Genomic DNA, 18,132 nt, shown 5'->3' on the forward strand with positions numbered 1-18,132 from the left:
ACTTCCCGTCACTTTACCGGAAACTCCCTGCTAAACTGACGGCTGTGGCACATTCTACTTCCGGTCTGGGGAATTTAAGCGTGGAGGCGCCTTCCGTTTCCGGTCTGTGCCCTTGTCTGTCCGTGTCCCCGGCTCGCTGCCCGGGGCAGGATGTTAGCAGCAGCGCTGGGTCTGGCCCGGGCTGGCCTTAGAGGTGAGGCAATGGGGCTGGTGGGGAGAGAGTCGGGGCCCCCGTGACCCCGGCCCCACGTGAGTCGGGTTGCCTAAGCGAGGAGCCCCTCGGTAGGGCCGGCCTGTGTGCAGCCCCCTTTGGCTGGGGCAGGAGTCACCGTGTCCCCTTCCAGCCGTGCCGAGAGTGGTTCGGTGGCAGAGGCTGTCTTCCTGCCCACTTCTCCTCTGCCTCGCTGGGTCGCCTCGTGCCGCCTTCGGGGAAAGATTTTACTTCTGTGCAGCTGAATGGCAAATGTCTTCTGTGTCTCACTGGCCCCCCGCGTCTCCCTGGTGTCTCTGGGCCTCGCTTCTGTTGGTGAGTCCAGGCTTAGTAAAAGCGGCAAAGAGTCCTGTGGCACCTTATAGACTAACAGACATATTGGAGCATAAGCTTTCGTGGGTGAATACCCACTTCGTTGGATGCATGCATGTATTCACCCACGAAATCTTGAGACACCATCATAGGGCCTAATCACGTCAGTCACGCTATCGGAGGCTCTTTCACCTGCACATCTACCAATGTGATATATGCCATCGTGTGCCAGCAATGCTCCTCTGCCATGTACATTGGTCAAACCGGACAGTCTCTACGTAAAAGAATAAATGGACACAAATCAGACATCAAGAATTCTAACATTCAAAAACCACTCGGAGAACACTTCAATTGCTTTGGTCACTTGATTACAGACCTAAAAGTGGCAATTCTTCAACACAAAAACTTCAAAAACAGACTCCAGTGAGAGACTGCTGAATTGGAATTAATTTGCAAACTGGATTCAATTAACTTAGGCTTGAATAAAGACTGGGAGTGGATGGGTCATTACACAAAGTAAAACTATTCCCCCCCTCACATGTTCTTGTCAACTGCTGGAAATGGCCCACCTTGATTATTGCTACAAAAGGTTCCCCCCTCTCCTCCCTCCCCGCTGGTAATAGCTCATCCTAAGCGATCACTCTCTTGTTACAGTGTATATGGTAACACCCATTATTTCATGTTCTGTATGTGTATATAAATCTTCCCACTGTATTTTCCACTGAATGCATCCGATGAAGTGAGCTGTAGCTTATGAAAGCTTATGCTCAAGTAAATTTGTTAGCCTCTAAGGTGCCACAAGTCCTCCTTTTCTTTTTTCCAATATGTCTGTTAGTCTAGAAGGTGCCACAGGACTCTTTGCCGCTTTTACAGATCCAGACAAACATGGCTACCCCTCCGATACAGGATTAGTAAGACTCTGCCTGTTCACGTGCAGTAAGATATCTGCTGAATTAGCGCTTTTGGGAGAAGGCTTGAATAACGTGGTGGTGAATGTGATATAAACATCAAGAGAGAAAGAAGGGATCTCCAAGATCCGTGTTATATTTGATCTGTTCTTTCTGTTAGGCAGGATATCACTGTGTTACTGTTTGCTCTAGTATATCGAGCACTGTTCACTTCTAAGTACAATAGTTGGGCATATGGTTTAGATATTGCTGTAGGAAATTGAGTGATACATCCTCCACTCCTAAAGTGTGATTAATCAGATTTCTGGTTTAGGAGAGGAGGGTTTATTGCTTCGTATGGAAAAGGTATCACCATAGCCTTTGTTTCTGCATAGTACTTAGTGGAGGGAATAGGCCTCCTTGGTAGAATTTGTGTGTGTGAGTAGCACTTGTCTGCTGGACTGCACATTCAGGATTTCTTTTGGGGGTATTTTCACTACACTATATGATTATTGTTTTTGGGGGGGAGGGGGGGCAAGGGAAGGTCAGACTTAATTCCCATATGTTAAAATGAAGCTCACCTCGTCAGGATGGGACAACATGAGGAAGTCTCCTGGTCTCTGGAGAGGAGGAAAGAAGGCATTCCTCCTTAGAGGAGAAATGGAGTATGTGATACAGTTTCATCTGTGCTCTCTCTTTGTAGCTGCTGCACGCCCGGCAGTGCTGTTGCAACAAGCTCGTTTTGAAGGGAGCTCCACAACAGAGACCCATCGTAAGTCTGAGTTTATTAGTATTTCACCAACTCCTGGAGTCTGTAAAGTGGGTCTCATTTAGAATAACTCAGTAAGGTGACCATATTTTCAAAATCAACCCAGAACGTTTTTGCAGTGACATTTAGATATATAAAAGAAAATGTATGTGCTTTTTTTTCCCTAAGTGTGCTGGTGCTGCAACTGCCAGCTTCTGACTCCACCATAACACTTGCATATTTCTCAGAGAGGAAGAGGATTTTTAACTTCGGTAGCTTTGTCTTCTGAATTGATTTATCATAAAATACTGAATAAATGTTAACAAGCATTTTGAGCAAAAGAACAGTTTTGGTGTCTACACTCATGAAATTTCTCTCTTCAGTGTAATGTACAGCATTTGGAGTGAATATTCTTTCCATTAGACTGTTTCTGGTGATCACCACAGATCTAATTCTGTGTTTCAGTAAATCTTGAACAACAAAAAAAATAAACCAGACAGAATGAAAAAACAAGGACACTTCAGGTGTTGTGAAAGAAATTGCTGAGCTGCTAGAACGTTATATGGAAAATGGGCACTGTCCTTGTAAAACTAAGACATTATGTGCTGGAGAAACTGCTTTCCTCTTATCAGGAATCAGTCTGTTAAATCCCTTTAGGATTTAGGAAATCAGGAAATGTTTGCTGATGTTCAGTCTAAACTTCTCTCACTTTATTCCTTTTACTGAATTATAACATCCCCGTACTTTCTACACCACTTTTGATTCCGCCCAGTGTGATGCAAGCAGTTTCATATTCATGGTGACAGGATGCTCTGTTGTCTGACACCTGATGGCTGGGCACTGGAGTAGATTTGCCCACTTACCAAAGTCTGTTTCCTAAATATGCTATGCATCTTGAACATTAGACTCTATCCATGTTCCTCCTGGTGTTGGTAGATAGCCATTTAGTTCACCACGTTGTGAGGTGCCTCCCTCTCATTAAGTTGATCTTTACAGTCATGGCTTGTCTCCTCCTACCTAGCTGCTCCCTGCTGGGGGACAGACCTATGGCCAAGCTGACTAGAGTCATGCTGAGCTAGTGTGGGGCTGGGAGTTACTGCTCCTCTTTCTATGGCTTACCATTCAATAGCCCTGAGAAGTCTGTTGTTCTTTCCAGCTACTGTTCGACCAAAGGATGAAGTGGCCCAGAACCAGCTATGTGCTTTTGGAGAGTATGTGGCTGAAATTCTGCCCAAGTATATCCAGCAAGTCCAGGTAGGTATTACCAATCAAATCATTCTAGCTTGGGGTATGTGTAGTGAGGAGCTGGCTGGTAGAGCCCTGCGTGGATACAAAATTCATATCCGCATCCAGTCCACAAACATGGTCTGTGGATATCTGCAGATGTACAGGGCTCTGGGTGGAAGAGAGCGATAGAGCTGGCTAAAAAACATTTCTGCTGTTGAGTTCTGATGAGTATCTGATGTGATATACCTGATCATGTGGCCCCAAACCCTCCTGATCTGAGTATCCTGCTTTATTCAATGCACTGCTCAGTCCCTTCAGCTTCTATACAAATTTGCTTTCTGTCCTTTCCACAGGTGACCTGTTTCAATGAATTGGAGATATTTATCCATCCTGATGGGGTTGTTCCAATTCTGACTTTTCTTCGAGATCACACCAATGCCCAATTTAAATCCCTGGCTGATTTGACTGCTATTGATGTCCCAACTCGACAATATCGTTTTGAGGTAGGAACTATTCCTTGAAGGTACAGATCTGCAAAGAATTATAGAAGATGATGGTGTTGAATACTAAGATAAGCAGTTATTTACAGCTCTGGCCATGCATTGAATGGTCATTTGCATTCTGTGACAGTTATGCTTATCTGCTCTGAGAACTTCAGGTTTTGCTTAACCCACTGAGCATAGAATCAGTTGTATCACTGACATATTATTAACACACCCAGTTAAATAGTGACCCTGAGGCCACTGCCCAATGCAGGAATTCATTTTTCCCCGTAGAATTAGTGCTGCAGAGCTGCTGGCCACCATTAGGGGCCACTGGACCCAGCAGAGCTCCAGCTCCCAAATACAGGACTCTGTTCGAGGGGAGAGAGCTGGAGGGTTCTGGGCTGCTGCAGTTTCCAGCACGCTGGACCCAGCAACAGGCTGTTTCTCTCTGGATTCCTGGGCTCTGGGGGGTAGGGGGTTTGGATGTCTGGCTGTGGTGTGCCCATCAGCTGGTGTCTGGGCTGGGGGGTGCCCCCAGCTGGGTTCTGGAGGGGTTTGGGGGTGTGGATGTCTAAGACTGAAAGGGCAAAGTTTTCCCCCCAGATGTGCCCAGCTGGTATGTGAGACCCTAGACCGAGGCACCTGACAAAAGCATTACAGAGAAACAACAACTGGACTCTTGCAGAGGTTTCTTTAACTCTCTACTCCTAGGGGAAACTTTTTTTGTCTGTATTGTTACAGACATACTCGCCGACAGGTATTTTGAAATAAATGATCCAAAATAATTGAAACTGGTGTGATTATATTGTGTTGTTTTGACAAAATATGCAGAATTTTGCAGAACTTCTAATTTTTTGGTGCAGAATTTCCCCAGGATTAATACTACTCTTTGGATCTGAAGCCACTGATTTACTTTGACCATGACTCACAAAACTTTCTTCTCCATGTATTCACCAACCACCTTCTTTCTGACGATGTCCGCTCCTTCTGCTTCATCTTCCTTGCCCTCATTGCAGCCTTCAACTCTGAACAGCTCCATTCTCCTGGGTGGCCTCTGTAGGTAGGCAGACTTCTCTAGTTATTTAGCACTGGTTGTGAAGTAGCACCCAGAAGCCCCAAACAGGATTTGAGGCACCATTGTGCTAAGCAGCATACACATACATAACAAAGAGAGAGTCCCAACCCCAAAATGTTTACAGTTTCATGTCTCGGCTCTGCTCCTACCTAGCTGCATCTACATCTGTGCTGAAGGTGCCTTCTTTGTTTTAAAATCCTCCATGGCCTTGCTTCACCTAACTTCTTATGCCTGATCTCACTCTCTCACACACACTTTTCTAGTACTAGCCTCTGTCCCGCCATAGAATCTGGCAGTTTCTCTTTTGCAGTTTACACAGTCTGGTACAACATCTCTCTCTTTTACCTCATGGGGTTTCCATATCAGATGAAAGGTGTATTCTAAAACAAAAAACTAAGAATTTGGGCTGAAACTGTTTTATTGGTATCAAACTCCTAAAAACAGTATTACCCTTTCTTTAGGCTTGGTTTATGTTCAAAAAATTTGCAACAGGGTAGCTAAATCTATTTAAAGTTGATCTAATTACACCAGTGAAAACCCTTTCTATATAAACACTAAACTCCTATTGCATATAACCAACATGAAATATATTTTTAAATCTCTTCTTAACCACATAAGAAAGTTAAAGCATTTGAAACTTAATTTATCAACTTTCTTTTTAATAATAATTTTTATTTGAAGTGACTTCCTTGTATTAATAGCTTTTTATAAACTGTAGGAAATAATTAGTTATAAATGGTAGGTGGGATATTCAAAATCACCTAGTGGATTTAGGCATCTAATTCCCACTGACTTTCAATGGGAATTGGCACCTAACTCGCTTAGGTGCTCTTGAAATCCCACACAGTAGCTTTTCAGTTGTTTCAAAACACAGATGCTCACACACACACAAAAGACAAGAAGGCACAGCTTCTCTCTTTCACTTGTACCTCCTCTGAGACCTGGAAGACTTTTACCAGTGTTAAGGCATTGGTTTTGTTTGCCTTTTTGGCCACAGACTCTCAGCAGTGGTGTAAGGATGGACGTGTCTTGGTTAAGCTGGTCTGTTAGGCAAAAAGAGAGAGGTAGGGGGAGTGGTAAAAGAAAAGCTGGCTGAAGTTGAACCTAAGCAAGACAGAGGTGATGCTAGTGGGCAAAGAAAATGATTTTGAAGAGTTTGCAGCCACAATGCAGCCTCATATGGTTGAAGGCAAACACCCACAATTGGTCAATTCAGTCCGTAGTCTAGAAGTAACCTTGGATTCATCGTTGACACTGAGGTTTCAAATGGCATCACCTGTGAATATTGCTTTCTACCATCTTCAGTTGGCCTGGAGACTGCATCCCATCCTGGTGGATGAAGACCTGGCCTTGGTTATTTGTACCTTTGACACCTCTTCACTGGACTACTGCAGTACACCCAGGCATGAAGGCTTCAGCCTTAGGAAATTCTGGATAGTACAGAACATTGCAGCACGTCTCCTCAGCAACACAGCCTACTCTGAGCATATCAAACCAGTCTTCTGCCCTCTACACTGGCTTCCCTTAGAATTTTGAACCAGGTGCAATGTCTCAGTCCTTATCTTCAAAGTGCTCCATGACCTGCGCCCAGAAGAGCTAAAAGACCACCTAAAGCTCCAGGGTAAAGACTGTGGTTGACAACTATGCTCTTATGGCACAGTGGAACTCTCAACAGTAAGAATAAGGCTCACCTGTGCAGGAGACTGAACTTTCTCTGCGGGGCGGTCCAAGACTGGCATGAACTCCCCCAAGAACTAACAGCCCTCATAAACCTCACGACTTTCCACTACAAGTGCCAAGCGCATTTTTTACCTTGCCTTTTCTAATGTAAATACATAAGAATAGGTACATTCAAACAAGCAAAGCTACCAAAACAAGACACACCACTGCACGTGCTTCTCGCTGTGGGGAGAGGATGAGAGAGTAACTCACACATAACAGCTCTGTAGTTACATTGCTTAATGCACTACTGGAAAGCACTCAGATACTTCAGTGATGTGTGGTATATGGACCTATATAGAAGAGAATACGAGGGAGAGGGATGAACAGGGAAGGAAACTTACATACAAGGGAGGGAATAGCAGTACCTAAGTTTCACGCTTCAGGTATTGTTCAGGATTTAGCTAACCTTATGGACATGGAGATGTCACCTGGTTGCTTCTCCTTGCCCATTCTGGTCAGGACATCTTTCAGGATGGTGGCCAATGAAGGCTAATCAGTGGGATGGTAGATTCCTGGTTCCTAGTATGTGACCATACTGGCAAGACTGGTTGGCACACAGTAATGCATCTTCCTAATGCATCTTTCTAATGCAAAATCATCTTTTGCACTCTCAGCAAATTTGCGGATGATACTAAACTGGGAGGAGTGGTAGATACGCTGGAGGGGAGGGATAGGATACAGAAGGACCTAGACCAATTGGAAGATTGGGCCAAAAGGAATCTGATGAGGTTCAATAAGGATAAGTGCAGGGTCCTGCACTTAGGACGGAAGAACCCAATGCACAGCTACAGACTAGGGACCGAATGGCTAGGCAGCAGTTCTGCAGAAAAGGACCTAGGGGTGACAGTGGACGAGAAGCTGGATATGAGTCAGCAGTGTGCCCTTGTTGCCAAGAAGGTCAATGGCATTTTGGGATGTATAAGTAGGGGCATAGCGAGCAGATCGAGGGACGTGATCGTTCCCCTCTATTCGACATTGGTGAGGCCTCATCTGGAGTACTGTGTCCAGTTTTGGGCCCCACACTTCAAGAAGGATGTGGATAAATTGGAGAGAGTCCAGCAAAGGGCAACAAAAATGATTAGGGGACTGGAACACATGAGTTATGAGGAGAGGCTGAGGGAGCTGGGATTGTTTAGCCTGCAGAAGAGAAGAATGAGGGGGGATTTGATAGCTGCTTTCAACTACCTGAAAGGGGGTTCCAAAGAGGATGGCTCTAGACTGTTCTCAATGGTAGCAGATGACAGAACGAGGAGTAATGGTCTCAAGTTGCAGTGGGGGAGGTTTAGATTGGATATTAGGAAAAACTTTTTCACTAAGAGGGTGGTGAAACACTGGAATGCGTTACCTAGGGAGGTGGTAGAATCTCCTTCCTTAGAGGTTTTTAAGGTCAGGCTTGACAAAGCCCTGGCTGGGATGATTTAACTGGGAATTGGTCCTGCTTTGAGCAGGGGGTTGGACTAGATGACCTTCTGGGGTCCCTTCCAACCCTGATATTCTATGATTCTATGATTCCTTCCTGTAAGGTTAAGCTAGTAGCCAAGTGATGCCTTAATAATGCAATGCCTAGAAAGGGATGACATCCTCATCCCATCAGAATTAACCAATCAAAACATATCTAGGGTTCTACGCTGGCATTTCCTGTCATTCTAGCAATATCTTAGTCTAAAACAATTGGTGACCTTGCCAAAAGCTTTGCACCTCCCTGATCAGTTTTTAGTGTAAATGCATCCAAGTTGTAATAGTAGTTTGTCTCCGATTTCTGCTCATTTTATAAACTGGTCAAGTTAAACTCTTATTACTTTTCACATGCTTTGGACAATGTAAAATATTAATCCACGGTATAGACAGTAACACTAAATGTGGCCAGTTAAGTTTCAGGAGAATTGGTTTGTTTCTGGGGAAATTAGAGATGGTGGGGTTTTTTCTTTCCTTTTTTCATAAATTAGGCTAATAATAGGAAAGTTAGCTTGAACTTTAACTATGGAGTGGCTACCCTTGTTCCATAGGTATGAAGTGCTATCATGGTCTCACTGGAAAACTCATCTGAAAACCTCTCTTCTTCCTTGCCCGTGCCCCTTCAGCCGGTATTTCACTATAAAAATCTCAAGTCATTCCGGGAGACAGTTTATATGTGAGCTAGGACACAAATTGGTTGCTTTTTCTCAATTCCCTTTAGATTGTTTATAATCTCCTGTCTCTGCGCTTCAATTCTCGGATCCGGGTGAAGACGTACACAGATGAGCTGACACCTGTCGATTCAGTAGTGTCAGTGCACCAGGCAGCAAACTGGTATGAAAGAGAGGTGAGCTCCAGTGTGCTTTCCCAAGGGCTTTGTGTTTGGGAACAGGATCCATGTGGGGGTTGGAGGAGACCATGTTTGAGTGAAACCCTATTCCTCTGGGAACTGTGTAGGAGGGAGTGGTGTTGCCCTTGGGAATGGGAGAAGAGGCACTTGACGTTCTTCTGAGGGCTTTGAGCAAAGGTATAACAAGATCCAATGATTGGAAGTTGAAGTTGGACAAATTCAGACTGGAAATAAGATGTAGATTTTTTTAACAGTGAGGATCATTAACCATTGGAACAATTTAGAATCAGACACGTAGGATTGGAAGGGATCTTGAGAGCTCAAGTCCAGCCCCGTGCTGAGGCAGGATCAAGTAAACCTAGACCATCCGTGACAGGTGTTTGTCCAAAGTGTTCTTAAATACCTGCATAGATGGGAATTCCACAACCTTCCTTGGTAGCCTGTTCCAGTGCTTAACTTCCCTTATAGTTAGAAAGTTTTCCAAATATCTAACCTAAAATGTCCCTTGTTGCAGATTAAGCCAATTACTCCTTGTACTCCCTTCAGTGGACATGGAGAACAATTGATCACCATCCTCTTCTTGCCCGGAACTTATTTGAAGATTATCAGGTCCCCCTCTGTCTCCTTTTCTGATGACTAAACATGCCCAGTTTTTTAACCTTTCCCCATAAGTCAGGTTTTCTAAACCTTTTATCATTTTTGCTGCTCTCTTCTGGACTCTCTGTAATTTGTCCACATCTTTCCTCAAGTGTGAAGCCCAGAATTGGACACACAACTTCAGCTGAGCCCTCACCAGTGCTGAGTACAGCAGAAAAATTACCTCCCATGTCTTATGCACGAGACACCTGTTAATACACCCCTGAATTATATTAGCTTTTTTTTTTTTTTGCAACTGCATCACACTGTTGACTCATTCAATTTGTGATTCACTATAACCTCAGATACTTTTCAGCAGCACTACTGTCTAGCCAGTTAGTCCCCACTTGATAGTTGTGCGTTTGATATTTTTCCTTCCCAAGTGAAGTCCTATGCATTTCTTTATTTAATCTCATCTTGTTGAATTCAGACCAATTCTCAATTTTGTCAAGGTCATTTTGAATTCGAATTCTGTCCTCCAAAGTACTCGCAATCTTTCTAGCTTGGTGTCATCTACAAATGTTACAAGCATACTCTCCACTCCATTATCAAGTCATTAATGAAAATATTGAATAGTATGGGACACCAGTAGATATATCCTCCCAGTTGGAAAGCAAACCATTGACAATATTCTTTGAGTACAATCTTTCAGCCAGGTTGTGCACCCACCTCATAGTAATTTAATCTAGGCCATATTTCCCTAGTTTGCTTATGAGAATGTCATGTGGGACTGTGTCAAAAGCCTTCTTAAAATCAAGATATATCACATCTGCTACTTCCCACCATCCATTATGTGAGTAACCCTGTCAAAGAGGGAAATTAGGTTGGTTTGGCATGTTCTTGACAAATCTATGCTGGCTATTCCTTATAAGGTTGTTATCCTCTAGGACAGTAGTTCTCAACCTATTTACCATTGTGGATCACACATGTGACCCATAATATGTTACGTGAGCCGCATCCAATACTACCTGTATTGCCCTGAGGATGTCACATGGGCCGCAGCTCTGTGCTAATTGGGCCACAGGTTGAGTAGTGAGGATGGTGGTTATTCCAATGGTTAATGACCTTTGGTGTTAAAATTTTGCATCTTATTTCCTGTCTGAATTTGTCTGACAATTTTTAAATCAAGGTTGGATTTACTTTTTTTAAATATAAGCTCAAATTCAAATGGAATTATTTTGGGAAAGTTCTAAGGCCTGTGTTGTACATAAACTTGGAAGGATTAGATTTTTATCAGTAAATGTTGGAAATGTCGATTTTTGCCAAACTGGTGGAAAAAAATATTTCCGATGATGATGATAGAATTTGACAGACAAAGTAAGAAAAATACTGCTTGTAAGCTACAGGTTGATTTTAGGATATTGACTTTCTTTTGACACGTGATGTTGACAGTTTGTGTTTTAACAGTGGTAAAGCTTTAACTTTTTGAATCTCAATGTCTACTGTCATTAAATAATTGTCCCCCCTATAACTTCCCACAGCTGTGAACATTTAAATAGATTCAAAATTGGAAAAATGCTTCTTAAAACCCATAATTTGCACAACTGTGGAAACTTAAATTGAGGGGGGAAATGCTTAAAATAAACATCAGTATTATCTGTCTAAATTGCAAATAAATAATTGAATTCTGCCAAGCCTCCTTAAAACCCATAATTTTATACAGGAGGTCAGACTAGATGATCTCAGTGGTGCTTTCTGACATTAGAATCTATGAGCAGTGCCCCCGATCAACTGCCCAGCCACTGCACTGTCCAGGCATCCAGCCTACACATTGTTAGTACAGTATACGCCGGGGGTGGCTTCTTTTTAGGGTGAGAAAGAAAAAGGAGGCTGCGCAGGCCTCTTTGGGAAGAGGTTTTCTTTGTTGGGTTGGTCCCTCTTAGATGAGGTGTGGAAGTTTTAAGCTTCTGAGGTACACTGAGGGGCTTTTCTAGGATGGGGTGATGTGTGGCTTGTTTGGTTTCCTTTCTTTTAGGTTTGGGACATGTATGGAGTCTTCTTTGCCAACCACCCTGACCTGAGGCGAATTCTAACAGACTATGGGTTTGAGGGCCACCCATTTCGGAAGGACTTTCCACTCTCCGGATATGTAGAGGTATGAAGAATTCTGGTTCACTCTGCATTCAGAAAGCCATCTATGCTTCAGAGTTGGGCCATGGCTGTTATGGAACTCTGAAGTGTTTCCTTAATAATCATTTCAATTTTCTCAGTCCCTTTCAGGCACTGTGTATATCCCCCCTAGAATTTAGCCAACACACCACACCCTGCTTAATAGGGGAATTTGGGGCCAGAGACACAGGGTAAACCTTTCCTCTTACACAAGAGTAGCAAGAAATTTTGCTTTCATGGCAAAGAAGACAGGACTGTCTACTTTTAATGCTCCATCCAAAACATCGAACTCATTCCCACGGAATGGCTGAAGACTAAGTTTAACTCCCTCAGAGGGTTTAATGATTGAGCTGATCTTTCTGGAACCTCTGTTTCCAGGGAGTCAAGGTGTTTCAAATCTAATGGCAAAGCAACAAAGCCATCACGTTTAGCTGCCTCAGTTTTCTTCACACATTCCATTCCTCTAACCTAGATTTTTATCTAGATTAAAACACAAATGAAATGAGTTTGTTTGGTCTCCACCTCGTTCCAAGTGACTGCATCACAAAGCTTAGTATTTTTGCACAATTGAATCTGGGGACTAGAAAAGGGACTGCAGGTCAGGATTAGGTGCATTAACTTTGTTTTGAGAGGTGGAACAGAACTGGAATAGCAGAAGGTGCTGTAGGAAAGGACATCTGCAGAACTGAGGTTGGGAAATCAGGACTGGAATAGCAAGGGATCAGGCTTGATGTGTGTGACAGAGCTGGATGGTACACACCTGCACCTTGCCTGATTCTCCTTATGCCATGTGTCCTGAGCTCTCATGAGCTTTGAACTAAAAACTGGAGTGAGCAGTTTTATTTGGCTAACAGAAGAAGCTGCTCAGTGGCTGGGAACAAGCCATGGTGACCAGCTGGTTTTTGCCCCGTTGCAGGTGCGGTATGATGATGAGGTGAAACGGGTGGTGGCAGAGCCTGTGGAGCTGGCTCAGGAGTTCCGCAAATTCGATCTGAACAGTCCCTGGGAGACGTTTCCTGCCTATCGCACAGCTCCAGAGACCCTGAAACTAGAAGCAGGAGACAAGAAAGGAGATGCAAAATAGCAGCAGGACCAAGAGGATGCTGGGAACTTCCTGTGTGGCACTGACCTTCCTGTTCTACCTTCATATTTATATGAATAAAACCTGACATGAGACCCTTGTCTGTGAACTCGTGAATGGAAAATACAGGTTTCTAATTGGCTGAACAGCACCTGGGATTGTTTGTCTTTCATTAACTGTAAAATGTAAAATCACTTACAGGAAAAAAAAATCATAAACTGTGTGGGACTGCTATGAGGAAGAACTAGGGCGGGGACTAGAGCATAGAAAGGAAAAGGGGAGCAGATAATGCAGAACTCAAATGTCCTCTTTCTATTTAATTAACTGATGTGGCAAGAACATAACCTGTTGATATGTTAAATGGATTGAAAACCAGCTAATTGACAGGTCTCAACAAGCAATTACAAATAGGGATTTATCAAGCGAGTGAGTTTCTAGTGGGGTCCTGCCAAGCTCAGTTCTTGGGCCTATGCTGTTTAACATTTTTATCAATGTCCTGGAAGAAAATATAAAATCATCACTGACAGTTTGCAGATGACCCACAGATTGGGGGAAGTGGTAAATAATGAAGAGAATAGATCACTGCTACAGAGTGATCTGGATCATGTGGTAAATTGGGCACAAGCAAACTACTGTGTTTTAAAACTCATAATATTAATGTGAAGTTCTACACCTTGGCTTACGTTCTTTGTTCCTTTCTTATAGGTTGGGGGACTCTATCCTGGGAAGCAATGACTGGAAAAATAATGCAATTCTTGAATGTGTAAGGAGGGGAATATTGAGTAGGAAGGCTATATTAGCTCTTTATTTGGCACTGGGTGAACTGCTGCTGGAATACTCTGTCCAGTTCTGTTGTCCACAGTTCAAGAATGATATTGATAAATTGGAGAGAGATCAAAGAAGAGCCATGACAATGATTAAAGGATTAGAAAACATGCCTTATGGTGACAGACTCGAGCTCAATCTGTTTAGCTTAAGAAAGAGGTTAAAGGGTAACTTAATTACAGTCTATAGGTACCTATGTGAGGATCAAAATATGATAATGAGCCCTTCAATTTAACAGTTGGAAGTTGAAGCTAGACAAATTTAGACTGGAAACAAGGTGAAAATTTTTAATGGTCTTGATAATTATCCATTGGAACAATGGAAGATATGCTTTCTTCCCTACTGTATGCTCGTGAGCATTGGTTTTGTTTTGGCTTTCTTTAGGCTGCTGCAACTCCTTGTGTTTGGGACTTGACTTAGAGCTGCCTTGTCTAGTGAAGGACAGTTGTCTTCAGTATAGTCATGAAAAGTTATGGTTTTTCTTGTGAGAGGGAAGCAGTAGTCAGAGCAGTCAACAGGCCTTCTAGGTTTTATACAATTCCCAGCTTTGCTTTAAGCCTACACATCCCATCATCTGAGGTGATTAGGTAGAAAATATTCTTGTGGCCACTGCTAGAAACATGACCTATAAAACATGACCTGGTGCTATTGTTTGGTGGGAATATAGAAAGCTATGGGACAGCATGTATTGTGCTAGAAATAGTAGTTTTGGCAGTTTATCCATTATTGCAGATAGAACTTCATAAAGCATGCTCCCTGCTGCAACCCCACAAAGTTGCTTGGGGCATAGTACCATGAACCATAGTACATGTAGCCTTTTGATAATGTGACTGTGATAAGCCAGAAAAATGAGGGATGGTCACTGAAACAGAAGGAAAACTCTTGCGTGAGTGGGGAACTTGAGTGAGATGGGCAAGAAGTGCAGGGCCCTGCCAAGCTAAGACACAATGCTAGGACTGCTAAAGGAAGTGGTGGTAGAGTCCAAACCACTGTCCTAATGGAGTCAGAGCACAGCACTTGGCTTAAGGACAAGGTCTTGGCTACCCACAGATTCATAGATACTAAGGTCAGAAGGGACCATTATTGAGTCCTGTACAACACAGGCCACAGAATCTCACCCACCCGGTCCTGCGAAAAACCTCTCACCTATGTCTGAGCTATTCAAGTCCTCAAATCGTGGTTTAAAGACTTCAAGGAGCAGAGAATCCTCCGGCAAGTAACCCATGCTACAGGGGAAGGCGAAAAATCTCCAGGGCCTCTTCCAATCTGCCCTGGAGGAAGATTCCTTCCTGACACCAAATATGGCGATCAGCTAAACTCTGAGCATATGGGCAAGATTCACCAGCCAGATACCCAGGAAAGAATTTTCTGTAGTAACTCAGATCCCACCTCATCTAACATCCCATCACAGGCCATTGGGCCTATTTACCATGAATATTTAAAGATCAATTAATTACCAGAATCATGTTATCCCATCATACCATCTCCTCCATAAACTTATCGAGTTTAATCTTATCCAGAGTATTTACTGAGGAAACTAGGGTTATGACTGGGGCCAAATTCTTTCTGGTGAGAGAAAGCTGGGGCTTTATAACAGTGTAAAACCATGCCTGTAGCTGCAGCCTACTCACTCATCCATGCTATCCTTGGAGATTACAAGGCCTCACTTAGTGCTGCTCAGACTAGTGACTAAAGTGCTGGTGGAGCTGGAAGGGGTAGTATGTAACAATAAGGGAGAGGAGTCATGACCTAATGTTGGCTGGACCAATGAGAGATGGATTTGCATTGCCTTGAAATATTTCAAGTTCTGTGGGAAATGTACATTTTTTTCCTCCAATGGAGAGCATGAACCCAAAGTTGTCCATGCTCAGGTGTCTTCAGAGCCCTGACTGGTAGGGACTGGTAGATCCCACTGGAGGAACAGACCAACTTTCCTCACAGCAGCTGTTTGAAATGCTTTGGGATTGCTACTGACCCTGACAAATGCTAGCATGAATTAGCAGAGCAAGGCCCAGTGCAGTGATCTGATCTACTTACAGATGCACAGAAGAGGAGCAGCCAGAGAATGCTGATAGCTTTACCTGAGTTTCTGCCTTAAAATCAACAAAGAAAAAAATATAAATTATAACTAAATACCCTCCTGCGGCAGTGGTTCTCAAACCGATACGTGGAGAATTTGCTGGTGCTCCACAGGTAACTGCCTGATCACATACTGCCAACTTCCACCCCAGTGCTAAATTGCATTAAAATCACCTAAATATTTTCCTAACACTAATTTTGTATGCCAGCAACTGCTGTAGTTATTGCAAGCAGAGGATGTAATGGCAAAGGGGAGAAGGGGAGGTATGCTCAAGACAATCTCTACTACAATGTTCACTCTTCAAAAATGGTTGAGAGATCCCATCCTAGATTAAAGGGTTTAACAAGGAGTAACTGGATCTGAAGCAAGTGAGGAAGAGTAGCCTGACTTCAGAAATCCAGGGCTATTGTAAAAATACAGCCTCCTTTTCTAGCCAAACTATAGGCAAAAACAGTTTCCCTTAGGAGAGAGATTCAGAGCCTCCCTATTCCTAAGCCACTGGACTTTCTGTGGATCACAAATACCTCTTCCATTGGGTGGTATCTCCTTTGTAGCTAATGCAACCATATTAACTGCCAGTGGCAGCCCTAGGCCCATGCAGCTGCATAAGGCCCTGTGCTACATGCTCAGACCCAAACCACCAGCCAGAGCATTAGCTCTGAGCCTCAGTACAATAGTCTAACTGATTCTGGTGGCAGCATATACATCAGAGTGGAATCTTCTGTCCTCCTGCTAAAAAGGTGTATACTTCAGTTCTACCTCCTGTCTTCCTAACCTAGGTTTGTTTGTTTTTTTCCAGAGGTCACAGAGCCTTAGCATGAGTGGGATTGTAAATGAGGAAAGAGGCTGTCAGGGGTGCACAGGGGTAGAGACCTGGTAATAGCTGGGGAGTGATCTAGGTGGGATTTTGTGTATATATAACTACAAAACTCAAGGCTGGTATTGTTTATTGAGATGAAGAAGTCAATCACACAAGTGGACAGTGAGTTAACTGAAGGCTGATTAACCAATTTATTTGAGCATGAGCATGAGCTTTCGTGAGCTACAGCTCACTTCATCGGATGCATACCGTGGAAACTGCTCCAACCCCTCAGACAGAGACAAACACCTACAAGATCTCTGTCAAGCTTTCTTACAACTACAATACCCACCTGCGGAAGTGAAGAAACAGATTGATAGAGCCAGAAGAGTTCCCAGAAGTCACCTACTACAGGACATGCCTAACAAAGAAAATAACAGAACGCCACTAGCCGTCACCTTCAGCCCCCAACTAAAACCCCTCCAACGCATCATCAAGGATCTACAACCTATCCTGAAGGATGACCCAACACTCTCACAAATCTTGGGAGACAGGCCAGTCCTTGCCTACAGACAGCCCCGCAACCTGAAGCAAATACTCACCAACAACCACAGACCACACAACAGAACCACTAACCCAGGAACTTATCCTTGCAACAAAGCCCGTTGCCTACTGTGCCCACATATCTATTCAGGGGACACCATCACAGGGCCTAATAACATCAGCCACACTATCAGAGGCTCGTTCACCTGCACATCCACCAATGTGATATATGCCATCATGTGCCAGCAATGCCCCTCTGCCATTTACATTGGTCAAACTGGACAGTCTCTACGTAAAAGAATAAATGGACACAAATCAGATGTCAAGAATTATAACATTCATAAACCAGTCGGAGAACACTTCAATCTCTCTGGTCACGCAATCACAGACATGAAGGTCGCTATCTTAAAACAAAAAAACTTCAAATCCAGACTCCAGCGAGAAACTGCTGAATTAGAATTCATTTGCAAATTGGATACTATTAATTTAGGCTTAAATAGAGACTGGGAGTGGCTAAGTCATTATGCAAGGTAGCCTATTTCCCCTTGTTTTTTCCTACCCCCCCCCCCCAGACGTTCTGGTTAAACTTGGAGAGTGGTAAGTTTGGATGAGCTATTGCCAGCAGGAGAGTGAGTTTGTGTGTGTGTGTGTGTGTGTCCCCGGGAAAAGCGGGGGGGAGGGTGAGAGAGCCTGGATTTGTGCTGGAAATGGCTCACCTTGATTACCATGCACATTGTAGGGAGAGTGGTCACTTTGGATGAGCTATTACCAGCAGGAGAGTGAATTTGTGTGTGTATGGCGGTGGGGGTGGGGTGAGAAAACTTGGATTTGTGCTGGAAATGGCCCACCTTGATTATCATGCATATTGTAGGGAGAGTGGTCACTTTGGATAAGCTATTACCAGCAGGAGAGTGAGTTTGTGTGTGTGGTTTTTGGAGGGGAGTGAGGGGGTGAGAGAACCTGGATTTGTGCAGGAAATGGCCCACCTTGATTATCATACACATTGTGAAGAGAGTTGTCACTTTGGATGGGCTATTACCAGCAGGAGAGTAAGTTAGTGTTGGGGGGGGGGGTGAGAAAACCTGGA

The 18,132-nt window shown here is 43.6% G+C and overlaps 1 protein-coding gene across 3 annotated transcripts; it reads left to right on the plus strand.

Moving 5' to 3' along the window:
- Positions 1-84: 84 nt before the first annotated feature.
- On the plus strand, positions 85-12,893 carry NDUFS3 (NADH:ubiquinone oxidoreductase core subunit S3). Of its 3 annotated transcripts, none has more exons than XM_073348339.1 (7): positions 85-193; positions 2,114-2,182; positions 3,315-3,412; positions 3,739-3,888; positions 8,844-8,969; positions 11,584-11,703; positions 12,634-12,893. In XM_073348339.1, exons 1-7 carry the CDS (start codon positions 151-153, stop codon positions 12,799-12,801), a joined length of 774 nt encoding a protein of 257 aa, XP_073204440.1. In that variant the 5' UTR covers positions 85-150; the 3' UTR covers positions 12,802-12,893. The 3 variants fall into 3 exon arrangements, with proteins under 3 accessions (XP_073204440.1, XP_073204441.1, XP_073204438.1); XM_073348337.1 differs by lacking the exon at positions 85-193 and adding an exon at positions 211-526; XM_073348340.2 differs by lacking the exons at positions 85-193; positions 8,844-8,969 and adding an exon at positions 208-526.
- The last annotated feature ends 5,239 nt before the right edge of the window (positions 12,894-18,132 follow it).

Source organism: Lepidochelys kempii, chromosome 6 (assembly GCF_965140285.1).
Source record: "Lepidochelys kempii isolate rLepKem1 chromosome 6, rLepKem1.hap1, whole genome shotgun sequence".
In the NCBI taxonomy this organism is placed as follows: domain Eukaryota; kingdom Metazoa; phylum Chordata; order Testudines; family Cheloniidae; genus Lepidochelys; species Lepidochelys kempii.